At 37.2% G+C, this 27560-nt stretch overlaps 1 protein-coding gene, 1 long non-coding RNA gene and 1 pseudogene across 5 annotated transcripts; 1 reads left to right on the top strand and 2 right to left on the bottom strand.

The window, feature by feature from the left end:
- Positions 1-1397: 1397 nt before the first annotated feature.
- Positions 1398-5588, bottom strand: LOC103328477 (ATP synthase protein I-like protein). Of its 4 annotated transcripts, none has more exons than XM_016794071.2 (11): positions 5165-5586; positions 4524-4573; positions 4362-4440; positions 4168-4263; positions 3898-3978; positions 3675-3766; positions 3004-3020; positions 2783-2875; positions 2469-2537; positions 1985-2191; positions 1398-1614 (listed from the first exon to the last, which is right to left on the bottom strand). In XM_016794071.2, exons 1-9 carry the CDS (start codon positions 5582-5584, stop codon positions 2494-2496), a joined length of 972 nt encoding a protein of 323 aa, XP_016649557.2. In that variant the 5' UTR covers positions 5585-5586; the 3' UTR covers positions 1398-1614; positions 1985-2191; positions 2469-2493. The 4 variants fall into 4 exon arrangements, with proteins under 4 accessions (XP_016649557.2, XP_088906905.1, XP_088906906.1 ...); XM_089050779.1 differs by having other exon boundaries at positions 2783-2915; positions 5165-5576; XM_089050780.1 differs by lacking the exon at positions 3004-3020 and having other exon boundaries at positions 2783-2940; positions 5165-5588.
- A 3705-nt stretch (positions 5589-9293) lies between these two features.
- LOC148917794 (uncharacterized) lies at positions 9294-18577 on the top strand. The gene is made up of 2 exons (XR_016126203.1): positions 9294-9574; positions 18134-18577. It is a non-coding gene; the product is annotated as an uncharacterized LOC148917794 (long non-coding RNA).
- Positions 18578-25743: 7166 nt separating this feature from the next.
- Positions 25744-26811, bottom strand: LOC103328484 (senescence-specific cysteine protease SAG39 pseudogene; annotated as a pseudogene).
- Between the last annotated feature and the right edge of the window lie 749 nt (positions 26812-27560).

The raw sequence follows: 27560 nt of genomic DNA, 5'->3' as shown, positions 1-27560 counted from the left end.
AATACTTTGTTTTATTATTTTTGTAGAAAATCTTATTAAGTTGTGTGACTTTATTGAGTATTTTATGACGACTAAAAGCCCATGGGCTTTCGTACCTATGGGTCGGGCTGGGCAGATATTTTCTCTTTCCTCTTTGATTTTTAGCCTTATATACATTCGTATAGCGTCGGATATGGACCGAAAACTTATTTGGGCCCAACCGTGGACTTTTTTGGGCCTCAACACTTTTTAATATAATATTATACCTTTTGTTTAAGCCTCTATTCTATTGGATGTGTGATTTGATATATGTGCCATGTCAGCATTTTAATAGAAAAATTGATGGAAACCAAGGAAAGGATAATTTTGATGTGCGTAGGGTAATCTTAAGGACTACTAGAGCGATTCCAACGCCCTACCCTTTTCTTGGGCAGAGGGGAGGGCCTAGGCCCAAAAAGGGTTTTCGGACAAATGCTGCCATGGCTGTTGGTGGGCTCCACAAGCCTAGGCCCAAAGGCAAGAATAGCATGAGTTGTTGCTAGGGTTTGTCGCCAACAATTTTTATTTTTATATAAAAAATAGAAAAAAATTCCCAAAAAACTTAAAAATTTCAGATTTTAAAAAAATAAATACTTAGTCATATTATTTACTTCATACACCAAAACTCTATACAAATTCTCTCCTCATATCTCATGTAAATAGTAGTTGCCGTAATGGATAGAAACACCACAGATTTGCAATGTCACTATTTATATGAATAGTAATTGTCTTGCCCTTTGCCATGACAAATGGGTGGAAGTGCTCGAGTATCACAAAAAAATAAAGGGTGAAAGGTGATAATTTCGCAAACCTCAGTGACCATTCATGATAAAAAGCCTAAAATATTGCTATTTTAATACGAGATAAATCTTCATACCAAAATGGTGAATTTTTTCAATTATTATTATTATTATTATTATTATTATTATTATTTTATACAAGTAATATTTTACTTTAATATAATCAAATTTAGACTATGAGGGGAGGGATTCGAACTCGGGTGAAGAGTGGGGAAGCTAAGACCATGTCTGCTGAAAAACCTTTATTTTGTTCTTGACTTTATCCAAATCTACATAGACAATTAAATCCTGACATAGGAAGAATTATACAGTTAAATTGGATGATAGTTCTTGAGGCATGTCTAGTCCATTAGAATTTAGATAATGATTTTTCTCTCCACTTATATTTCCCTTCATGCATATTTGTTCCTTCTCCTAAAACCTCAAAATATATCTATAATATATTTCATATATTTTTTAAAAGTCTCTATCAAGTTTCTTCCTAAAAAAAATTGTATCAAAATAATAATAAAGGTTTTTCATGCTGAAACAGTTTAAGTAATCAAATCTTGAGGATTTTAGCTCTGACTGGAACATGTATTGCTTGCCGACAAGAGTTCAATGCTTGCCCCTCCAGTAAATTCAAAAAAGGAAAAAAATCGTAGTTATCTGAAAATATTACAAATGGTATGAGGCAAATTATAGACAAATACATTCTTTTCCCTTGTTTTACAACATTCATACAGAACAAAAGACAAACTAACTAGTATAGAGTTCTGTTCAATTCACTACACGTCTTCACTTCCAAGCAGCTCATCTGTACATTCAGGTAATTAAATGAAAAAACAGATAAAAAAATAGAATCAAAAATAGAAACTATGCACAATAATTTTTCAATGGTTTTCAAGTTGTAAGTTGTAACTTGAAAATATGGGATCACACCACCCAGAGTAATTCCTATGTAGTTAGTTTCTATTGGAGGAAAGTTGGCCATCTTTCTTAACATTTATCAATTATATGCGAGTATAATACAAAATTCAGGAAATTTGTAATTTGAAACTCAATCGCATAGTTTAAAATTCGAAAAATGTTAGGTTGGTGAAAGTTTGGCCGTATAGTTTTCTCAATTTCAGCCAAAAGAGTGAGAGCGTGCTAACCAGCTGGAAACAACTGAGAGCAAAACAAACCTCTGAAAGCTGCATCAGAACTATCAATGGGATATTCTGCTGATCTATGAAGATGGGAAGGTTTAGCTTGAACTTGTGTCTGTTTTCTCAGCTACAGGAAGTGCTTCCTCTATAGCTTGGATAAAAGTAGCAATCTTGTATGTGAAGAATCCCACTAACATTGGTATCAATTCCAGTTGCATAAATCCATATTGTGGAACGACGAGCCTGCACCCAAACTCAACACTGTTAGTCAATGAAAAGAGTCATGGCTATTGAATTTCTTGTCTTCAGCCATATCCACAGAAGTATTAGGCAAAACCACTGTAGATAAAAGCATAATCACAAATGGTTATTTGATACCAATTTCACTGTAAAAATTTTCCAATAAAAATAGGGAAAGCATTTAATAGAAACTCGCAGAAACCACCAATGGAAGTGTCTATTAAAGAAAGAAGATGAGTACAGTACATGGCAAGAGGAACATGCCACTGCAGATGCTTACCCATTCCACCTGTTAAAGATCATGACTAGTACAACAGGAACCAATAGCCTCGGTTGCCCAATCGCTCCCCTGCATTAACAGTCCATAAAGTTAAATGATATATTCTTCTTTGTTCTTTAAAAACAGCGTATGTAAGATCTTGTCCTTTTTAAGGAATTGCTTTGGGCTGAAACACCATTTAAACTCCTCATGAATACGTGCACATATATGAGAAGGAACTTCAATTAATTAATCAAATTTTGGCCTATTAGTTACTCAGTACAAAACATACAGCTGATGTATTTATTATCAGGCAATAGCCATTTATCACATACTTGAGAAGTCCCCTTGCTCCATCTGCCATGGAATCCACGCTACTCCCCAGCATACGCATGTAAGCCACAGAACCAAGCAACCCAACACCATAGCTGAATGCACAAGAGATGGATGAGCAATCCAACACTAAAGCTGAATGCCATCAACAAATTATAATCTATACAAAATGTATATGAAACACCATCAGATGTACTGAGATGGTAAATGTCGAAAGAACTACCTTTCACTAGTGAATCTCTTTAGAATTAACACACACACAAAAAAAAAAAAAAAAACCATTAGCAGGGCCCATATTTGTTCACATACTAATAAACGAAATATGCTTTTTAGTATCAAACTAAGCAAAACGAATTCTATTGGTTGCATGCTCACAGATAAAACTATCAAGACATATTCTATTGTTGAACAAAAATAGAAGCTATGGACTTTTATTGAACCTTAAAAAAGCTAGAAACCTTAAATGTCATTGTCATGACTTATCCTAATCGTTAAACCATGGAGTTACTTTTATTGCACTTTAGTTTGCAAGCAACATACAAGTAATGTAACACCCTGAACCCATATGTACCATCTCAAATTGCAGAGTCAACTCAACAAAACTGCCCTCCTAATAATTTATTTACTCTAAATAAGCAGTATAAAATTTTCTTAAACTACAAGTTCTGTACATATAATATAGTTGTAGGACTGCCATGAAACTTTTACGGTACAAAAAGGGAAGAAAAAATAAAGAAACAGAAAGCATGTAGAAAGAAGATAATCTTAAGACGTTTCCCGTGCAGTTCACAAATTTGCTGGTAGGAATGGACAAGTAGAAAATGAACCTGGCAACCAAGATCTGGGATGACAGGACTTTAATAAATAAATAAATAAGAACCGAAAAGTCCATACCTAGCTGCAATTTCAGGGGAATATGAAACATAAGCTGAGACTAACCCAACACCGCCTAAACCTAGTGTAAGGAATTGCAACCTCTTCTTTAACTGTAATAACAACATCAAACGAAAAGTAATATTATTCTTTTTTTAAATTCTAGAAGTGCCAAAGGAGCATGAATATGAACAAAGGCAGGATGGTATAGACGATATAGTGGACCAGTACTGCAGAGAAGTACTTTAAAATACTGTTTCCTATACTGTTCAGCCAATACTTTTGGGTCCTCCCGAGAGTGCCTTAATTCCCGAAACATCACTTCCTGCAGGTTATATCAAAGTGAGAAGCAGAAAAACAAGAAGCATATCCTTCAAAGTAACAAAAGTTGAACTGAAAATTCTATTTTTAAATATAAAAATCCTTATTCGCTTCTATAAGTTGTAAAGGCCTTGACATATAGATGACCAAGTCGCTGGATACCAATGGGGCTTTTAGTAAATATCAGACGTACACTGCCTCCAGTTGCAGCCTTAGTTGCTCTATCCCACTTATCTTGCTCACGCCGTGTTGGTGCCAATTTCCATTTGATTCTAGTGCTGCTGGCACTCTGGCAATAAATAAATTTCAGAAAAAGAAAAGTTGTAAATGCACAACTACCCTGAGATAAAAGTACATTGATTGAAAAGTTAAAGACATTCATCATACTTGTGCTGGAGCCTCAACAGGTTCTATCTTGGGCTGGGCAGGGGCAGCAGTGAGTTCTTTGCTGAAATCAACTTCTAAACTGCATGTCCATAATTCAGTCAAGTTTTGAGAACAAAATTGTTTTAAAAAGGAAGACAACTGAAACTATTGGTGAGAACAAACCTGTCAAGAGTCATGACTCTATTCAAGCTAAGAAACCCAGAAGGCTTTTCCTGATTACACCAAACACGCTTGATCACACAACAAAACCACAGAAACCATTCACAAAGAAAAAGACCACATGAGTTCATTCACCAAGACTATGTTTTGATTGCTAGGGAAAAACAAGGAAGGGAACATGAAATATTATCGTGCTTTCTTTTTTCCTTGTTAAGCCAAATTCAGCCAAAAAACAATGAAAAGGGCTTGGTTTAGATATCATACAAGGAATCAAGATAGCGAATAACGCAATGTTTAAATTCCTCCTTTTCTTTCTTTCCTTTCAGTTCTTCAGTAACCAAACCAAAATGTCTAAGTAACAAGAAAGACGCCAAATTGACCAACAAACAAAAACCCATCTAATGGATTACTAAGCTAAATCAACATACATGTAAAAAAATCTAATATCATATCAAAAATCCATACAATTGAATAAAAACACAGAAAACCCATTATTCTCCAACCACCCAAACATCAATATTTACAATCAAATTACCCAACCAAACCATCCAATCAAATGACAAACATAAGAAACACTAAACGAAACAATCCCAGATACGAAATCAATCAGCTCAGGAAAAAGAAAAGACTAATGAAATTGAAACCTGAACAGTAGTGGCTTGAGTGGAAGAGTCAGGGTCCTGAATGAGTTTTTTCATGCGGTCCATGAATTCTCTGTTCCAAATGAAATCATCAGAGGTAAGAGGGTCATCTTCGCCTCCCCAGTACTTTCGGAGCTTGGTTGTGGTTGGTGGGCCACCATACTCCCCTGGAGCTACCCCAGTGGACCATTTCATGGGCTTCTTCTTGGGCAATAGGATCTTGGTCTGTCTTGGGTCTGGTACAGGTGGAGTTGCTGAGTCTGGGGAGATGGGCGTTGCTGTGGAGGTCACTGAGAGACAGTGGTTCAGAATTGCCATTGCTTTTTTTGTTGATAATGAATCAATGATGATAAAGAAAGAGCTTCTGCTATTAATGGAACATACAAGAGTAATTTTTGTACGTTCGGGTCCGTGCACTACCATCTATTTTTAATGAAGCGCGAATTGAGTTTCTTTGTTTTTTTTTTTTTTTAATAAAAAAAACCGACTATAGCATGTTAAGGTGTTGGTTGATTTTTTTTGGTAAATACCACGAGGTGTTTCCACATTTGAAGCTGGTGCTCCGGGCCAAGGGGATATGCGCCAACATAGGTCGCCTACTTTGTGTTGGATGGGTGTGTGCGGGTGTGCCAGCATGGTCTATCGTGCATTTGAAGATGATGTGGATGGATGAATGGATGGATTGAGTGCACCTATTTGGATATGACTTCGCTCCAAGAGATTGTGGCCGAGAGAGGAACAGTTCTCAACCGTCAGTTCACGGCCTGAACTACAAGGTTGTTGATTGGGGTCAATGGCGGAAGACGGTCGGTGGATTTGGATGGTGCTCCAGTGCCTCGCTAGATTGTGAAGGTTGTATGATATATGGGGTGGACAGAAAAATAATAGGGATGGTGCTTGACACCTTGAAAATCAAGGGTCGTATGATATATTGATGGATGAAAGAACTTAACTTTACCACTACTCCTAGGAAAGCATTTAAAGATATTGAAAGTGCATTACAGGAAGATAAATAACTGGAAACGATACGTTGCTCGGTGGGAGGCTTATTTGGTCGGGGACCCTTTGAACGTTGCTAGGGGTCTTGTATTTATAGGAAGGGAATGAAGCTTGTGAATGGAGAGGATGACCTAAGGTGCTGCATTTAGTCTTTGCTTTTGGCTGTAAGTCCTTCGATCATCATGGCTTTGAGTTATTAATTAATTTTTGGCTTGCGTGGCTGCCAATCAGCCCGCTTCCCAAAATAGTGGACACATTCCCCTGATGTTCGGTCTTATCCTTGGTCTCTGGAGATCTGGGTCGTGACCAAGTCCACGGTCTACGGGCTGTCCTGATTGGATGCAAGCTTGAGTGGGTTGTGGGTCTCTCGGTGTTATGGCTGTTTCTGAATTAATGCCTTTAATCAAGGGGTGGAAAGCTTCTTTCTCTCCTGAAACTTCGTTCCAGGTTTCCTTCGGTGGGACCCTTGCACATGTCTCGAGGTAATGGGTGGGTCATTGGCCATTCTCAACTGTCTGCTTGCTCTTGACTAGGGGTGGCAATTTCCTACACAACCCTGTTCTACGACTCGAAACCCCACGGAAAAACACGACTTCGAATCCGCACGATTAATAATTGGGTAATTTTGGGTCAACCCATTTATTAAACGGGTGGGTTTAGTCAACCTGCCAACCGTTAAAACACATGTAACCGTTTATTAAGCGGGTGCGTGTCACGGGTCGTGTCAACCCCGTGTAAGACACTCCAATCCGCGAAAAATATAGAAATAGAGACTTCAAAACACACATATGGGGATTCGAACCCCCACCATCCTTATCACTATCCAACACCTTATCCACCATGCTAGATACAACTTTGTGATTATATACTATGCCTTTTGATATTTATAATGTTTCTTTTTCTTCTTTTGTTTTTCTTTCATTTCCGTCTATCTTCTCCTCTCTCTTTTTTAATTTCTTTTCCTTCTCTCTTTTCTCCTCTCTTTTTTTACTTCTCTTTAGTTTTCTCTCCTCTCTTATTTTTTTTTTCTTTTCCTTCTCTTTAGTTTTCTCTCCTCTCTTTTTATTTTATTATTTCTTTCTCTTCTCTCTCTCTCTCTCTCTCTCTCTCTCTCTCTCTCTCTCTCTCTCTCTCTCTCTCTTTTCTTTCCTTCTCTCTTCTCTCCTCTCTCTACCTTTTTTTTTCTTTCTTTTCCTTATATTTTCTCTCCTCTCTCCGTTTTTTTTGTTTAAATTTTTTCAGTTATGACTTTTGTAACATGCATGTTATTATTTATCAACCCGTTACACGACTAAAACTCACGATAAAAGCGACCAACCCAATACGACACGTTTATTAAATGGGTTGGGTTCGGGTTGAGCATTCTTGACACGTTTAATATCCCGACATGACACGAACCGCATACCCGACCCATTGCCAGCCTTACTGTTGACCCTGCATACCATGACTGCATTCTCCCATATGTTGTATGTTGGTGGCTCGACCTCGACCTCTCAAACCGTGATCGCGTGTGTTAACAACTCGGTCGTCATCTTAGGCCAACTTTTATCCATTGGGCCGAAAAATGGCCTCAACATGGGAAAGCTTGACCGATTTGGCTCTAGACTTTGGCATTCAACTCGGAGGTTCGGCCGTTAATATACCACCATGTGGTTGGCTCCTTGGGTCGACAAATTTAGGCATAAACACGCTCAAGAGAACAACCATGGAATCTTTATAACATATTTAAAACAGCTCAAAATGCCCTTAGTTAATTGAAATATTAAGAAACGAAACTATTCATCACAAGAGCATAATATAACAACTTAATAGTTTTTTATATAAAAAAATTAATGAAAATATGAGAAGATGGGTCCTACTTCTATAGGACACAACTAAATGCATTTTCATTCTAAATTTTAAAAATCTAAAAAAATAAATAACCAATTGGCACATGTGGCCTAGTGAAGAACAATTTGGGCTTTACCTTATCAGAAGATTGGTCTCTTGAGCTCATCTAATTTTAGTTTTCAGACCAAAAATCAATTTATGTTTTGTGTGTTATGATAAACATAAGGACAATGCTTTCCTCTTTGCCAAAAAAAAATTCCATTGTTTTTAAAAATAATTTTCCTTCATAGATAATTTTTCGTAAGATATGAAAGCTGAAGAGTCTGACCATTGCTTTTTTTTTTTTCTTCTTGTTTTGGTGAAAAGTTATGGGTTTAGTAAAAGTGAAGGAATAAAAATCAGTTTTGACAATTAAAAAAGAGAACACATATCAGTTTGTGCTTTAGCCATAGTAGACGGGAAGCATTTCATTTGAACATAGCATTATCAACACCTCATTCATTCAATTTAGTTTGAGAGGAAAACCTACGAAGTTCGCCAAATTGCCCAGGACTTAGAAAATAGATAGTTGAATTTTGAAGGCAATGATATGTAAAGCATCAATCTTTTTCTCTTTGTTCAAATTTGGTAAAAAAAAATCCTTAATTACTAAGCAAGCAATTAAGGGGGGATGTATTCAATTAAGAGTTTAAAAGAGTTTAAAAGCCTAGGTGTATTCAATTAAGATTTTAATTTGGGTTTATTCAATTCAGATTTCTATTGACTTTATGAAAAAATTACGTCAAAATCTAGGTGTATTCAATTATGACTTTTTAGAAGTCAAACAAAGTTTAGGTGTATTCAAAAATTTATTTATTTTGAAGGAATTAATGAGTTGCCCAATTTCGTTAGAATTTAAAGTGGTAAGTATAAATAGAAAAGGCCCTGTCAAATCTTATATCAACCCTAGAAACTTTGAACATGCTATATGCTTTTCAGAATGTGTGTGCTTGTCAAGTGTTGTAGCACCTCGACCCAGTTTAATCATCTAATTCAATTTATTTGTGCAATTACGTTTTTACCCTCAAAAGTCAGGGCACTTTGGTCACTTTTTGTTTCGGAAGGATTTTGGGGAATTGAGTGGCATCGTTGTGTAGAACTCGCTCTCACGAGTTTGTAGACACGTAGTGAGTTTAATTCAGAGTTAAAACAAAGAAGTTATAATCTACGGAAGTGCATTGGCAAAACCATAAATTTTGCAGAGTCAGATTACTATATATATATATATATGGATAGCTTCTCTCTCTCTCTCTCTCTCTCTCTCTCTCTCTCTCTCTCTCTCTCTCTCATTTTCTCTCTCTCCTTCTCTAAAACAGACCGGTCACTTTGGCCGGCGTTTTCTCCTCCTTCCAATCATGGCCGGCATGCCACAACCTACAAAACATTTGTCTCTTCCTCCTCTACACATCCATACCCATTTCCACCTTTGAAACTCCAAGATTGGTCGCGATTTCGGACTGAAACCGAGCCAAAACCCTCGTAAATCGTCGCAGGAGGTGTTTGTGCAATTTCCGTTGATTCCGACTGCCAAAATCATCGAACCAGGTTTGAAACTTCATCCTCTCATCGTGCTCTACCTGCCTATGTGCTTGGTTTGGGTCAATTTTGAGGTTTTAGAGATCAATTTCTAACCCCAAATTATGCCGACAGTTTCTTCTTCGATTCGGCAAGTTCCGGTCAGTTTTTGGCCATGGTCCAAGAACAAAAGTTGATCCCTTAGGTAGTCTAATTCTAATGGTATAGGTATTGATCGGCAATTTGGACTTTTTCCGGTGGCCAAAAATTACTTGAGGAACCCATGCACTGCCCGCGGCGGGTGGCGGCGCGTGGACCACTTTGTGAAGGCTAATTAGGTTCTTAAATGTTCCCCTTGTCGTCTTGAGCATTAAGGTATACTCGAATTTGGAATTGGTTATAGTTTGACAATTGAACGGATATTGCACCTATTATGTGATATTTGAGTTCGATAGGTTCAAACCGTTTGATTGACCCCAATTTCAAACATGTTGTTTCCTGTACCTCTAGGGTCGTGTAAGATCTTGCGGATCAAGAATCGGAGTCTCAAATACTCCGAGTCAATGATTCCAAAGTTGGACGAATTGACTATTGTCTGGTCATGCAATTGGCTTAGATCCGACCGTTCGATCGAGACTAAACCTTCGGGACTTGTTTAGTATGCTTTGTTGGACCTATAGGAACTTTCAAATTGAAAATCGGAGGTTGTGGGCCCTGCGGGCCAGTTGACCCATATGGAAAGTTTGACCTCTCGGTTGACCGCGAGTCTTCCAAGACCGTCTCATGCTTCAGGAAGTATTAGAATGACCCTATAAATCTTCTTAAAGGTTGTGCACACTTTGAGACTCGGGAACTAGAGTTTTGAGTTAACGTTCGTTGTTGGGTACGTTTATTAATTAAGCCCGTTTATTCTCTTGAATAGGTACTCTTGCTTCACGCACTCTAGAGGAATAGCTCTCCTAGGATTGAGTAGCGTAGGACTTATTGTGAGTGGACATTTGTTTTTAAATGTGCATTGTTTTTCAAATATGGAATTGCTTGCATAAATGTGATTGTGATTTTATTATCGGGCTAGTCTCGACTTTTATTTTGGGTTAATAAGGTTATGTGATTTTATTATCGGGCTAGTCTCGGCTTTTACAATGTAATATGTGATTTTCAAGGGATTATTATTTTAATAATATTATTACTACTATTATTATTAGTATTAAAGTATATGGATTTGGGTCTTGGACTTTGGTGATTTTGGGATTTGGGTGATATTGCGTTTGTTTATGAAATTTGAACAAGGGATTTGGTTTATTTGGATTTTGGATATTTTTATCATTGTCTTATGAGATTTTCGGTGTTGGTTTATGTCGATTAAGTTATGAATTTTGTATATTGAATATTATTGTTTCAACTATGATATTATCGGGATGTTTATATATATGGGTTTGGGTACTTTTGAATATTTGGAAATTGGATTTTGAGGGTGTATTAGTAGGGGACATTTTAGAAAAAGCAAAAGGAGAGAGAAAATTTTAAAAGAAGCAAAAATGGACAAAAATGCCCTTATTTGTTTTTAGATTTCTTAAGGAATCCAATACATTTGTATGTCTTTAATTTGAAAGTTGAGTGGTTTTTTTGTCTTTTTTAAAAAAGCTTTGGCTTTTTCCAAAAGTGAAATTTTTTTTATGTCTAAAACCTAAAAAACCTTATTATATATTTGACTATTTATATTAATTTATGAAAGCGGATTTTAGATTTTGGGAATGACACGCCATTATATGTACCTCCTCTATTACTATTATTCTGTGTTGAAATGATAGCTGCCTACGTGGAAATTTATTAAAAATGAAGGACAACAACAATAATTCATCCAGCATGTGTTTAAAAGGAATAAAAGTTCTTTTGATGCAATGGTTGTACTTATAGTGTTTGTATCAAACACAAAGGCCAAGGGTGATAGTTCACTCAATCTCAAACTCCTCAAGAAGACTCATGGCCTATAAAAGAGCCATGCCTAAGATTAAAGAAAGGGGAGAGGAGCAAAGAAGAGAGCAGTCGCAGGAAGAAAAAAGACAACAAGCACACTAGAGAAAGAAAGAGCCATCTCAAGGTAAAATCTTAGTTTTATGGCACAGTTTTCTTGTTTGCTCAAGACTCCAGGTTTTGATCAACTCAAGGGTTCCTGGCTATGATGATTTCTATCATCATAAAAAATGTTAGGGATCTCTCTAAGGCATGGCTCCGCTCAAGTATTTCTGAGGATACATTTTGCATCCAGCTTTTGATCAATCCATAGAGATTTTTGGCTATGATGATTTCTATCATCATAAACAAAGTCAGGAATCTCTCCAAGGCTTTGCTCTGCTCAAATAATTCCATCAATGTTGTCAAAACATCAAGTCCACAACCAATAGGGAAGATTGTCTTCCATGATGATTTCAATCATCATATTTTATGGCATAGTCTATTCCAATAGGCAACTCCAAATAAATTCTTCCAAGAGCAGAGGATGCCTCAAATCATGGACGTAGAGAGTTGATGAGGACATGGTGGTGAACCCACCATCAAATGAAAATCAAAGAAGGAAAGCATGTAATTACAAGCCCATGTATGAAGCCTCTATATGAAGCATCTAAAACCAAAAGGGCCCTCATGGCAATTGAATTGCCTCTCTATGAGCATTTGTTGCCACCAAGTCAACAAAAAAAAAAAAAAGCAGAGGAAGAAGAAGAAGAAGAAGAGAGCCAGCGGAGCGAGAGAGAATGGAGCAAAAGAAAAATGGTGGGTTTGCTTGTTATGTTTAGTTACAAAAAGATAAAACGAAGAGGAAGGCAGATAGAAGAAAAATAATAATAATAAAAAAAGGGGACTGTGTTGCACAGCCCCTTCCCTCTCTTGGATGATTGTGCTTGGTCTGGCTTTGACTAAAACAAATGAGTAAAGAAAAAGAGGTTGGCAATAGGAAAAGGACTGCTACAGTAAACAAAAAGAAAAGAAGAATACGCAAAGCAAATACTCAAGCGAGCTTTCTCTTTGGATTCTGAAGCAAGAAGACAAATTGGATGAAAGCCTTCAATATGGCCCACAGCAAGGCACGGTCTGTACATACAAAGAGAGAAGACAAAAAGTCAGCAACATGGAATCAAGCAAAAAAGAAAATACAAGAAAAGGAAGATTATAGGGATGCGGGTTACCACGTGAAATCCCAAAGAGGAAGAAACAACTTGTTTCTTCTTTTGATGATGTAGCAGACGGCCTGGGAGGTGTATGAATTGGTCTGGAACATAAAGACAAAAACAAAAAAAATCAAATGCTTCTTTTTGATTTTTGGCGGTCTCAAGTTGTGATACACATACTGCTAAAATATGAAAATTATGAGAAAATATTTGTTTGTGAAAATTTTTTGTGTATTCTTCTCCTAGGTCATATTTATAATATAACGAAACCTAAATGGGCAAGTAAATAATAAATTCCTAAATTTATTTACAGTAGAAAATCAGGAATTAAAGTAAATCAATTATAATTATAATATGAATTCTTGGTGTGTAAGGAAAGTAAGTCAATATCACAAGTCACGCCAACACATATACCCCTTTTAAAAGAAATTCATATTGCCCAATCTTCTATGGACAAGGGGCTTACTACTTTCCTAGATGCTCAAGGGGTTCCAATGTGATAAGGAGGCTAATTCATACTTCACTTGGAGAAGGATTTTTATCCCTTTTATTCTTGGGTGTCTTGATCAAATTAAAAGACATTTGCTTTTGGCATCAAGCCGTAAAAGTACCAGCTGGAGTAAAGACACTAAATAAAAATCAATTAGGACTGGCGTAGTGTACACCTCTCTCAGGACCCGATAATCTCAAATACAATGGGCTTGTTAATTACAAATCTCAAGCCCAATGGACTTGTCCATTAAAAAAAATCCAGTTGGCGAACAATTGGTGCAAAGTCTCAAGTCCACAAATTACGGATTAATGGGCTTAAATTCTAAAATGCAGATTAATTCACAAATCAACAAATTAAAGCCCAAGTGGTACAAAAAAAACCACATCAAAGGATTAAGTGGTACAAAACCAAGCAAATTAAATCAAATTTTTGGAACTACGCTGGTTTGATCCCATCAAGAATACGTAGGCAGTCTAGCATCCTAATAGACGCAACCACAACCAAATTTTAATCCCTGGTTTATGATAACTAAATTCGCCGAAACACTTTTCCAAGTACAAATGTCAATTTTAGAAAATTAATGGGTTAATCAAAATGGCTAATTATTTTTTCTTGGACATTAATTTCTAATTTTTCTCATGGGTCATCTACTTATGAAAATTTTAACATCTCCAAATTGTCTCAAAGACACAAATTCTTAATTAGTGAGCCACACTTACCATTAATTTATAAATCTTAAATCCGAACAGAACCCTGATTTATTCTTAACCAAATTCGCCCCCAAACATAATTCCATATCGAATCCTTGGTTTATTCAGCTAAATTCACTTAAACACTTCTCAATACAATTCAAATCAAATTTCCCTCGCAATGAGTCATTTATTTATTGCAATTCTTTGAACTACGATTGGCTTGATTCCCGCAAGGAATACGTAGGCACCATGAGGTTTGACTTAGGGGCAGTAGCAAAACCAAACACACACGTTCTGTTTCTTTATGATGGAATCAAAAGGTGTTCCTTCAAGGAAGGATTGACAGGATTCGCCTGAATTTCCTCGGTACCCGAGACGAATCCTATGGAATTCCCAACATCACTCCGATGTCGGGCCCACTTTTGAAACTATAGCCTCCTTTTCCCAAAAAGGAATAAGGGCACGAGACTTTCTACCGAAATTTTGGCAGAGTCTCCCCTGTAAATTGAACAATTCCCAAATTTCAACATGCAACAAAACACAATTTAATATCCACAACTGGCAGCACGCACAACCTAATAACATGCAATTCACATAACAGCCTCCGACCTTTACATACAATGAAATAGAACTTCCAGCAATGTTCTTAACTCAAAATAACGCATTAAACAATGCAGATAAAATAAACTGAAACTCATTTACGAATGCCCACGGCAAATAGCATAAATCAACTTCCCAAATTTTAAGCATGCGAGGTTTAACCTCCTAATACAAACGTAATTAGTTTAAGCACTCGGCCCCAAATCGTATATAATCCAAGACGGATTACAATCTTGTCTTGGCCTCAACCATATGTTAACAACCCTCTCACTTAAACCGACGAAACAAAGAATAATCACTAAACCCAGCCTTGTTCTCAAATGAGCTCTAAAACCACCGACACGGTCTGCACCAAACGCAACCAAGAACCAAAATAACTTTAGTTCATGCGGTTGCACATGGGACCTCAGTCGTCGCCTACGTACCTTTATGAGGGATCAAGCCACATGTAATTCTTTCAACAAAAATCTCGGTTTCAAAAATATACAATCAATAACAGTAATACAAAACAACAGATTCTACAATTTATCCCTTTCCCAATATAGTATAACCACCCTTAATTCGTCTCCCTAATAATAACATAATCTCCCCATACGTCGGAACATCCAACGCCACGTATGGGGTCTCTCAATACGCTGGAAAATCCTACGCCTTGTGTGACCTATCATCTCATATTACAAAATGTCCCTATACGCTGGAACATCCAACGCCACGTATGAGGTCTGTCCTCACGCCAAAAAATCCTACACGACGTGGGACCTAACAATCACATAATCTCCCTATACGCCGAAACATCGAACGCCACGTATGGGGTTTGTCAACACGCTGAAAAATCCTACGCCACGTGTGACCTATCATCTCATATTACAAAATCTCCCCATACGCCGGAACATCCAATGCCACGTATGAGGTCTGTCCTCACGTCGAAAAATCCTACGCTACATGGGACCTAACAATCACATAATCTCCTCATATGCCGGAACATCCAAAGCCACGTAAGGGTCTGTCAACACGCCGGAAAATCCTACGTCACGTGTGACCTATCATCTCATATTACAAAATCTCCCCATACGCCGGAACATCCAACGCCACGTATGGGGTCTGTCCTCACGCAGAAAAATTTTACGCCACGTAGGACCTAACAATCAAATGATGGTACTTACACAGTGTAATAAAACATCTTTATATCTTTATAATATATATATATATAAATTAATTTCCAATATATATAGCATAAATCTCAACCACAATATAGCATATGATAATCCCCCAATTTAAAACAATAAATTAATATCCCAATCCCGCATAATCAACATAACTCAACAACACTCAAGACCTGTCACTAGGGTCATTATAATCCTCTAAGGAAGGTAAAACTACCTCGGAAGACTCACGATCAACCAAGAATCAAACAACCCAAACTTGGTCAAATGGGCCCACGACCTCCGTTTTACTATCCGAAAGTTCCTATGGGTTTCACAAAGTTTAGGATACATGTCCAGCAAGTTTGGTCTGGATCGGACGGTTGGATCGGTCACGATCGCACGATCGGACGATTAATGTAAACCTAGCCCTAGGGTTGGCATTTACGGAGTATCCGGGACTCCGTTTTACGATCCATTAAATCCTACACGATCCTAAGGACGTCTAGCTTATCATATTTTAACTTCAAGACGATCCAACGGTTCAAACCTATTGAACCCAGATAACACACAATAGGCGAAATCCTTTCGATACTCAAACGGTATCCAAATTGACATTCGAGCACACCCACGTGATCGTGAGGACCAGGAGATTACCTCGGGAAACAATGCCCTTTTTCTCAGAGCCGCAGAGCCGCCACACGTCGCCGACAGAGTGTGGGTGTCCAAAGCGATAACCCAGCTTCGGAAAACACAAGATCACAGCTCAAGATTCCTAGACTAGATATAAAACCCTATTTGGAACCACTTTTGTTCTTGGACCTACCCCAAAATTGAGCGGAAGTGGCCGGAATCGCGATCCCGTAACCGGCTGAAATCCAATTCGAAAATTAAGCTACCTACGCTCAAAATCAATGAAATCCTACCAAACCATCAGCTAGAGCTCAAGGAATAGATGAATTTCCACACCTAGATCGCCCAAAAATGGCGGCAGGACGACGGAGAACGAATCTGGCCAAGATCGAGAAAATCGCCCTTTCACAGCTTTTCCGCGACTACGGCCGGGAATCGAGGCGGCGAAGGGTGGGGTGAAAGAGGATTGTGGCGGCCATTTTGGTACTAGCCCGTATCTTTGGTGGCCGAATGAGAGAAGCAAGCCAAAAGGTGGCTATTTTTCGTCGTGCAAAGAGAGAGAGAGAGCTGCGCGGGAGAGAGAGGGAGAGAGAGAGAAAAAACAGATTTTATCAAACCCTTTTCGCCAAAATTACGGTTATGCCACTGAGGGTATTTTGATCGTATCTCTCTCATTACAACTCCGATTCGAGCTCACCACGTGTCTATGAACTCATCTCGCCGTACTCTATGCAATGGTACAATCGAAATTCCCAAATTTCTTTCCGATCAAGAAGTTAACTTTAATACTAATAAAATATTATAGGAGCAAAATGGTCTTTTATCATGTTTAATTAATAATTAAACATTTATTTAGGACCGGGTCGTTACAAGGATTGTAATTAAGAGACATCGCATCTTGAATGGGTCGAACCTAAAATAATAAAACCCCATTATTTAATTAGTGGTGGTGAAATTATGTTGGGTGGTTTACATTTTTCTTCAACACTCTGGATATTTTAGACACACGATAACTCTTCAGAGGTGTGTTAGGAACCGGGCACCCTTGACTGGATGTACTGAAGGCCTTGACGGGTTGTTTGCACGCGTATGACTCATTTCAGCAGCACGTGTATTGAGAATTCTACCGTGTGTGTCTAGGGAGCAATAGTCCCCTAGTTGGACTACTCATTCCCTAGCCAGATGAGTATTGAGAATTTTGCCATGTGGTCTAGTAAAACAATTTCCGTGTTGGATTGTTTCCCTTGGTACATATTGGTGATGTGTTTGTTTAGGGTGCATGTACATGTATAGTTATATTTATATTATATATATACGGTCCCCTTCTATTGAGGGATCCCTCAAATAATTTAATTTGAGGGATGCCCTTTAGGGTACCCTACAATTTGTTTTCCAATGATCCAAACAACCTATTTTTAAGGTCTTCATTCATCGATCATCCTTATAAAAAATTAGACAAATTGGAAACTGTTTCGACATCCAATTGTGTCCTTCAAAATCAATGAACACGGTGCTTCTAGAAAGTACTAAAATTTCAATAACTTCATTGAGTGGTCAAATGATATCGAATTCAAGTTATTTTTTGTAGAGATGATCTTTGAATGAGTATCCACGAAATAGACAATTTGAATTAGTGAGATACAATTCGGAGTGGGCTCTATAAGGGTTGTCCCTCAAATAAGCTTATTTGAAGGATCCCTCAATGAAAGTTATAATAGCTGAGAAGTGCATCATTTATGTCCCTAAAATGTACCCTTAGAGCTTATTTATTTACTAATTTATTTATTTTGGTCTACTATATTTTTAATTTTTCAAATAAAGTTCAATATTATTTTGCATTGACTTTGGCCAATTTTATGTAGGCAAATAATATTGGAATTATGTGGGCAGCTTATTGGAGTGCAAAAGAGATGAAATAAAAGAGAAAACTAAGCTAATTGATTGGAGACTCATCATGTGCTAAGTAAGAGACCATGACTTATCAAAAGAGGAAGCTGACGTGCATGCATAAGACTGTGGAGAAGTTAAATTCAAGGAGGAAAATAAATCCTAAGTGGTTAGGGTTTCATGGATATAAAAGGGAGCTACTTGCTCTGTCTCAGATATTCTACTTTTTGGCCCAAAACACTTTGTTTTTCTAGAGTTATTTTTCTTTGTTATGGAGAACTAACTCCCTAGCTAAGGCTAGGGGGAAAGCCTTCGAGATACTATGTGGTTTCGTTAGTTTGATTCTAATGGAGCTTTAATGTTAAATTCTTATTTATGGATTTGTTCAATTTAATTTTAGTTTTTCTCTTTGATCGATTGATGGGTGCTTGATAATCTTATTCATAGGTTTAGTCAAGCTTTTCCTATAGTTTAGTAAAAACATCCATGCTTTTAAGATTTGAGAAAAATTAGTAGATTGCTTTGATTTCATTGAAATTATTTCTTGATAGGTTGTTGTTGTAGGTACAGGTTATACTTGAAATTCTCTCTAAACGAAATCAAATTGGGTTTTAATTGTGAACAATCATAGTGAGAATCAAACTAACGGGATTACATATGTATTTTGAAGGTGGAACCCCGACGTCTTAGTGTTTTATTATTATTGAACTTTCTTCTAATCTTTTAATCATATTATTCTTGTTGTAGTTATCTTACATATTTTGTGCACTTTAACACCGCTCTCTGTGGATACGATACTTGACTTACGAGATTTACTATTGCGCGAGACCTGCACTTGGGTTAAGCAAGCAACTTTTGGCGTCTTTGCCCGGAAGTGGCTTTATGAAGAGCGCAAGATTTTCTTTACATTAGGTACACTCTTTCCTTTTTATTTATTTATTTGAATTTACATGCGATATAGAGATCATCTAGGAAGATTTGCTAAACGTCCTGAATCAAAAACTTTATTCGGAAATCTTTTTAATACCTCTAGTGAATCTGAAACCATGGGTGATCAAGTTAATCAAGGTGAAAATCCTTCAGTTAGAACATTAAATGATTATTTGCATCCTAGCCGTACTGCATCTTCTTCATGCATTGTTTTTCCAGATAATATGCCCAACTATGATTTTAAAACTGGCATGATTCAACTCCTTCCTGGTATTGAGGATTCTACTGTGTGTGTCTGGGGAGCAATGGTCCCTTGGTTGGACTACTCATTCCCTAGCCAGACGAGTATTGAGAATTCTGCCATGTGGCCTAATAAAACAATTCCTGTGTTGGATTGTTTCCCCCGGTACATATTGGTGATGTGTTTGTTTTGGGTGTGTGTACATTTATAGTTATATTTATATTATATATATATATATATATATACAGTCCCCTTATATTGAAGGATTCCTCAAATAATTTAATTTGAGGGATGCCCTTTAGGGTACTCTACAATTTATTTTCCAATGATCCAAACAATCTATTTTTAGGTCTTCATTCATCGATCATCCTTACAAAAAATTAGACAATTCGGAAACCATTTCAACATCCAATTGTGTCTTACAAAATCAATGAACACAGTGCTTCTAGAAAATACTAAAATTTCAATAACTTTATTGAGTGGTCAAATGATATCGGATTCAAGTTATTTTTTGTAAAAATGATCTTTGAATGAGTATCTACAAAATAGACGATTTGGATTAGTGAGATACAATCCAGAGTAGGCCCTATAAGGGTTGTCCCTCAAATAAGCTTATTTGATGGATCCCTCAATAGAAGCTCTGTATATATATATATATATGTATACGTGTATATATGTGGATTTTACTTTCCAGGTTTGCGGTTTCTTGAGCATGTGTATTGAGACTACAAGTCCTAAATATCCTAGATATCTGAGGTCGAGACCACCACGTCGAGGCATCACCATTATCCACACTGTAGGAATTCCTCCTTTATCTTTCTCTACTTTACTTTCCCCTAGTTTTAAACTGAATCTTTAGATGCTCTGCTTGCTCGTTTGAGTTTTGGTTGAGAGTGTGAAGCCCTTTGGATTAGTCTTAAGTGTTGTGCATGCCTTTACCTTGTACATGTTGGAAGTTGGGTTGTTCTGGTGTTTGCAGGGACGGTAATTTGGGAATTGTTCCAAGTACTGGGAGATACTGTCTAAATTTTGGTAGAAGTCAAACTGTTTATCCATTTAAATTAGGGCTACAAGGCTGTTTAGTAAAGTCGGTCCGACATTGGGTAGATGTCGAACGGGAAGCAAGGTTTGCCATGGATTCTTAGGGGGAATACGGGGCGGGTCCTGTCAAGTGGGGATAAAAAATTTATTCTCTTTTTCTACACTTTCATATATGTATGATCTTTGATACCCCTCTCCTTGCAATCTTATGATTGATAGTCTTTGAATAGTTGTTGTTGTTGTATATATATCCATGTACAAAGGCATCCCAATTATTTTTTCTACTTTCCTTATTTTTTTTATTTTTCATTTGGTTGTGGGTAATTGTGAGACCCTTACAAGTTGGCATAGGCCATGGCACGATTTTGATGTTTTGCACCATGCCAAGGCAAGCCAAGGGTGCGTGGGAGGTGCACTCGTAAAGCAAGACAAGGTCGGAAGACATGTGTTTTGGGCTGGGAATTGGCAGCCAAGACATGGCAGGAGCGTAGCGCAGCACACAAGGAAGGTAGCGTAGCGTGCAAGGCAAGCTGCACAGTGCAAGGCAGCGCTCAACGCACAAGGTAGATTGCACAGTGCACGCGGGCAGATTGTGCTGGACGTGGCTGAACGTGGCAGTTTGGCTAGAGACGTGCTTGAGTGGGTCTAGGACGTGGGCAAAACGGTTTTTGAGCAGTCCATGAGTGGTTGGACGTGGCTAAAGGTGCAACATGCTTAAAACTCGAGTTGTGGCATATCTTGGAGCATTAGTGGGTGGTTACTTGATAGTGGCAGCATGTTCCAAGTAGTGGGGAGATTTTTAAGGAGAAAAATCTGCCCCATGATGACATGAGTGGGCTACAAGGTGGTGGCTTGTGAGTGCTAGACAGGTTTTTGTGGAGGGAAAACATGTCCAGGTCTAACGGTTGGCAAGGTTTCCTAGGTAGATGGGGGTGTCATCTACATAGTGTAGGCTTATAAATACCTTGTGAAGGTGTGTGGTTGAGATACCAAGTGATGTGGTAATCCAACTGAAACTGAAAATTTGTAATCCTTTGCTATTGTGAATATAAGGTTGGGAGCTTTCCCGTATATGTGCGTGCGAAAGTTTCCTGAATGAGGCAAGTCTTACTTGTGGGCGTTGGTATCACTTGTTCCGCTGTGTGTACTCTGAAGCCTCACGGGTTTTGAGGTGAAGAGAAGGCTGACTTAGGTGGAGTCTAAGTGCCGGACAAGGGTCGAAAAATTAAAGGCGTTTTTCACCCTCACATAAGATAACCATGGCGTCATTTTCTGTACAGTATATATATGATGGCAAACCATGGCTAGATATATAAGTAACTAATTACGAACTAGATATATATATATATATATATATATATATAGATATATAGAGTAAGTAAACCATGGCGTCGTTTTCTAGACATCATATCATACAGTAAGCATTCCTACTTTTTTATTGGTTATGCCTTTTCCTTATTTATTTATTTATTAATTGTTGTTATATGGTATTTGTTTATGTACAATATATATATATATATATATATATATGATAGCAACAATTATATATAATGGCCTTCTTTATCAATCTACAATGTATATAGGCCTCATCATTTGGCCCGTGGGCTTATGGGCCGATGGGGGCCCGCTTGGCCCATTATGGGCTTTGAGATGGCCCAGCTGCCTTGGGCAAAGGCTTAGGCTTAGGTGTCTGAGCCCAGCCCGCCATAGGCCCGGCCCGATTAAGCCAAGAAAGCCCAGCCCGGCCTGCCTACAAAAGCCCGGCCCGTTAGGCCCGCATACATATATAATTATGTATAAATAAGAGTTTATGATTAGGATTATATGACTTAAATCACATATATAATTTGTTTCGTTTCATTTACTTTTCTTTACTCATTCCTAGTTTATAATTGGATGATTAGCACATTAATTTGTGTCAATTATTAATACAACAAGTATATATATATAAATAAGATGAACAACATATCATATCACCAAATATAATCATATCACGAAACATAATTGTACCACCAAACATAATAATGCTTTTCTTGAACACATCACCAAACATTTGCATATTTATTCATACCATCCTTTGAAAAAAATATTTTTTTTATACTTATTATTCTTTAAAATTATTTCTTAAAACATATTACGGTCTAATTATGTAATAACCTCAAAAATAATACTTGTTTTATTATTTTTGTGGAAAATCTTATTAAGTTGTGTGACTTTATTGGGTGTTTTATGAATTTGGTTTGATGTGAAAATATTGGAATTAAGTAAGTTTAATCTCAAATTTGGACTAAAATGCCCTTATGATTAAGTTTATGATTTTTTTCGAATGAAGTAGGCCCGCTCGGCCTGGCTCGTTGGGCTTAGCCCAGCCCGACCAGATGGGCTTTCTCAAGCCCAGCTCATGGGTTGGGCTTAGGCTTTGAAATTTCTAAAAACCCGGCCTGGCCCGATATTTTCTCTCTCCTCTTTAAAGCCCGGCTGGCCCATTGATTTGAGCTCCTAAATGTATATATATATATATATATATATATAGTTCCCGCCAAAATGAAAGGAAAAAATAATATTCATATATATATTTTTTCTTATGAACTAATTAAAAATTGCATGTATTATCTAGTAACATTATAAATAGGAGATTCAAACAAGGAAAAGCAAAACACCTTATAACCCATGCATGGACTTCGAAAGAGAGCAATATGCTATTAGAACTAATGGTTGATGTTGCTAACCGTGGATAGTGCAATTCTAATGATTTGCCAAACAAGCAAATAGTAGAAAGCAAGATACTTCCTGTTCTTAATGCAAAACTTGGATGCCAACAAACTTATCTTTAATATCAGAGCCGTTTGAAATGGTTTAAGACAAGATATTATAGTTTTACTCAGCTTATGCGTCATTGTTCTGGATTTGGGTGAGACTCCATCTCAAAGAAATTCACAACTACTGAAGAAGTATGGCAAGATTACTTTAAGGTTAGATTTCAATTTTGTTAAATATTACTCTACATTGATAACTTTCACACTTTATGCATGTTATTAATTTTTTTTCTTCTATATTTTTGGTTTTTGCTAGTCCCACCTAAGTCAAGTGCATCTTCAAAGAGAAACATTTGCAGACTGAGGATTTGGTAATTGCAATTGGCAATGGAACGACTACTGGGAAAAACTCAATTGGACTTGGTGATGATACCGATGCTAAAATGTATGAAGTTGGAGAAAGTAGACCTACTAGATTGCAGGATACCAATGAGGCATTTGTACCAAGTTAAAATGAAACACCATACCGAACTTTGTCATCTGGTAATTTTACTTCATCACCTTTTCTAGACACAAATTTGGAGGCTCCATTAGAAAAGCTCTCTCCAAGAAAGAAACCTAAAACCGAGTCTGAAGAAAATACTAAGTTCAGTTGAGACCATAATTCGAGAATTGGTGGAAAAAAATTTATGTGGGCATGTATTCAATTGCTGCAATTACCATTGAAATTCGAGGATTGCATAGCCTAATGGAGAAAAGAGAGAAAGAGAGAGAGAAAACCAACAATGTTTAGGATGCTATCAAGAAGACTCCAAACTTCGATAGTCGTGCTTGTTACAAAGCGCTTGGGCTGGTTCATAAGTTGGGAATGAAAAATGTGTTCCTAGAAATGTTACTTGAAGAGCGCTCAGAATGGATACTACACAATATGGAATGAGTGTGGTTCTTTGAGATTATGTTTACCATTTTAGATTATGTTGAAATTTTGGTTTAAACTATTTTTATAACTTTGGTTTGGAAGTATTTACCATTTTGGAGAAGTGTTAAGACTTTATTAGTTTGGAATTTATTCAACTTTGGTTTAGAAGGAACTATTTGGTCCTATTTATTGTCTTACTTGTGAGTATTGCTTGTGTTTTATGTGCCTTTATGCTTTTTCACTTTTGTCTTTTGGTTCAGAATGAACTATTTGGTTACTATATATGTTCTTAGTGAATGAGAGGGTTCAGCTCATGATTCCAATGTGTTAAATGATTCTTTATCAAGAAGGAACGAACTTAAAGTGCCACAAGGTACATATTTATTTATTTTTGTCTATATTAGGTAGTATTGTAAATATTAATTGGACTTATATCGCATATACAGATAAAGATTTCTCAGTGGATTGTGGATTCCCAAATCAACGTCAATTTTTAGCTTCGTTTTGAGGTGTTCGATATCATCTTCAGGATTTTGTCGGTCAAGGTCGTGATCCCTAAAATGCAGTCGAGTTGTTCAATCTTAGATATGCTTCCTTGAGAAACGTAATCGAGAGAATATTCGGTATATTTTAGTCATGATTCACAATTTTTAAGTCTGCCCCTCCATTTCCATATAAGACACAAGCAGAGTTAGTCTTAGCTTGTGCAAGGTTGCACAATTTTCTGCGCAAGGAGTGTCATTTTGATGAATTTCCTATTAAAGGAAACAACAACCATTCAACATTGTCATCATTACTAGAAAATGAAGGAAATAATTATGACCAAGTTTTTCAAACCCAAGAACAACAATGCGTGAATGCTAACCAATGGAGGGTTGGAATATCTTCAAATATGTAGAGAGATGCTATGAATGACGGGAGTTAAAGATAAGCAATGAAGCAGATACTTATTTGTTTTTATGCATTTATAATTATAATTTACTTATCATTTTTTTGGTCATGAATTAACTTTTATGTTTTTACTCATTTTTCATAAATATGCAGACATAAATCCTTATTTGGTTGCACATTTGAACAAAGCATATACTCTCTTTTTTCTTATTTTCTTTTGATGTATACTGTTTGGACGTTCTGTTTTTGTAAAGGTAATTTTCTATTTTGAAAATATGGAAAACAATAAATAGCCCAAAGAAAAGGGAATTTTTTTTTTTTGAACTCTAATCAACTTAGGAAATCAGTCAAACTCTATGTGGAATTTATAGAAATCAATTGAAATATATTGAACTCCATAAACTTAAGGATGATTTTATTGGCACCCCAAAATTTGCTCTTTGCACCCCACATTCTCTTTACACCTCATTGAATTTTAGTAAAATTTAAAATTACTCACTACACCCCATTTTCTTCATAAATTACCCTCATGAACCCCATTTCTTAAATAACCTTGTTTCAGTGGGAATCCACCGAATTTGTTTCTGTTTTTCAGTGGCTGTCCATTGAATGTGTTTTCGTTTTTCAGTGGTAGTCCACCGAATCTGTTTTCGTTGCCCAGTAGAAGTAGCACAACAGAAAAAAAGCTTCTGGTTCCTCTGAGCCAAGCTAAATAGAAAACTCACTATTATCTTCTATTGGAATGTCACCTTCCATTATAATCAGTGCCTTGAGCCAATTATTCTCCCAAAAATATCCTCTCTCCAGCCTCTCTCATACACCCCTAACTAACAAAATGTGACTTTCAGCGATACGATCTCTATTAATTACACTTACAAGTTCAAAGATATCATTGGATATATCTATAAAGTATATATTGTAGGAATTTGTTTAAGGTGATGCTAAAACTATGCAGTGGGGTAAGAGGCAGACATCGCTATGCCACAAAGTCCTTCAGCTGCATCAAAATCTCTTTGCATTCTTATGTACCCCTCTTCACCCCATTCTGTCCCCCATGAGTTCTTTACTAACCAATACTTGGTCCCATCATCACTCTCGCTGTAACCAACTGCAGTAACACCATGGTCTAGGCTCGTTCCACAAGTTCCCGTAGACACCACTTGAATAGAATTGGAAATCAGAACCACTAGCATCAATGGCAACAGAAACTGGTTGCTGAGAAACAGTGGTAAGAAGAGCCTTTTCACTCTTTGCAGGAACATTACCCAGTTATCCTGGCTGCAATGGTGGCTTCTTTCTTGGTGTTGCATGTACCATCAACACCGTTGTAGGGGTAAATAACTTCCGTTCTAATCCCATGATTTTGTTGGATGAGCTGAAAGGCATCGTCCATCTAGCCACCTTCACAATCTTGGTCTTCTACACTTGTATTACAATCTACCAACTCTTGCTCGGACAAAGAGATCAATTTACCAGTGGTAAGCTGAGTAATTCCTTCCGTGGTTGCCACTGCGGAAAAAGCCCAACAACATCCTGTATTTGAGAGAAGTATTCTTTGTGGAACATTCATGCCCCTTGAATCCATTTCTTAAGGCTTTGAATTCTTCATTTGTAAGGTGTGCAATTGATGCTCAATTTGTAAGATTTCTTCGCATCCTTATTGGAAGATTCGATAAACGCTACGTTTTCTTTAAATATATTGAATCGCTTCTCGTTATATACGCAGCCATAACGAGCAAGTCATTGCTCATATCTCCCACCCATTGATGCATCTTGGAGACTGCAAAAAGTGGCTTCACAAGACCAAGCACCCGTCAAGAGGATCAAGCCGAAACATATAGATCATTTGCACAGCTGGTTGTTAATCAATTCCATTGAAGCTAGTGCTAGTGGCAAAGCAGCTAGGATTTGATAAGGTAAATGAATCAATGAGCAGGTGTACTGAAATACTAGACTGCTCTGCAGTACTTTAATTATATAGAGAACATAATGGCCTTTCTTTACATCTTTGTGTCGTGCCGTACAAATTAATCTGCTATTATGATGTTGACTTGCAAGATTTATAGCTCTTTTGATGCCACGGTAAGTTACTTGCTAAACGCCTAAACTATGAGGACTCTAATACCTAGCTATTCAGTGCTATTCTCACAATTTTTGTCCCCACTTATTAAAAACAAGAAATAAAGAAAATTGTAAAGTTTAGATACGTGGTGCTACACCTAGCTAGCATGTTTGTTGCACTTCTCAAATTTTGATGTTGGTGTGTTTCTCATGTTTGTTTTTAATATGACTAATTTTTTTGCTTTAGTACTTGTTGGCTATATATATGCAGAAGCTGGATCGTAAGCATGTAACTTGCATATTATTTTCATGTGGTTGCAGGGACGAGCGCAGGTGGCCTTCTAGCGGCCATGCTCACTACCCCATATGAAAATAATCGTCCCTTGTATGCTGTTGAAGATATCATTCCTTTTTATCTCGAACACTGCCCTACAATCTTCCCCCAATTCAGGTACAGTTGATTGTTGACAGAGAGACCACATTGTTGTACTACGTACCTTTCGTATGCATATCATATTCCTTGCATCGTGAATTCGCACATTATTTGAAACTTTTAAGAGGAC

This window comes from Prunus mume, linkage group LG4 (assembly GCF_029339155.1).
Source record: "Prunus mume cultivar Tortuosa linkage group LG4, ASM2933915v1, whole genome shotgun sequence".
Lineage (NCBI taxonomy): Eukaryota > Viridiplantae > Streptophyta > Magnoliopsida > Rosales > Rosaceae > Prunus > Prunus mume.
Note: the sequence above shows the minus strand (reverse complement) of the source record. Positions and strands in the feature narration are given on the sequence as shown.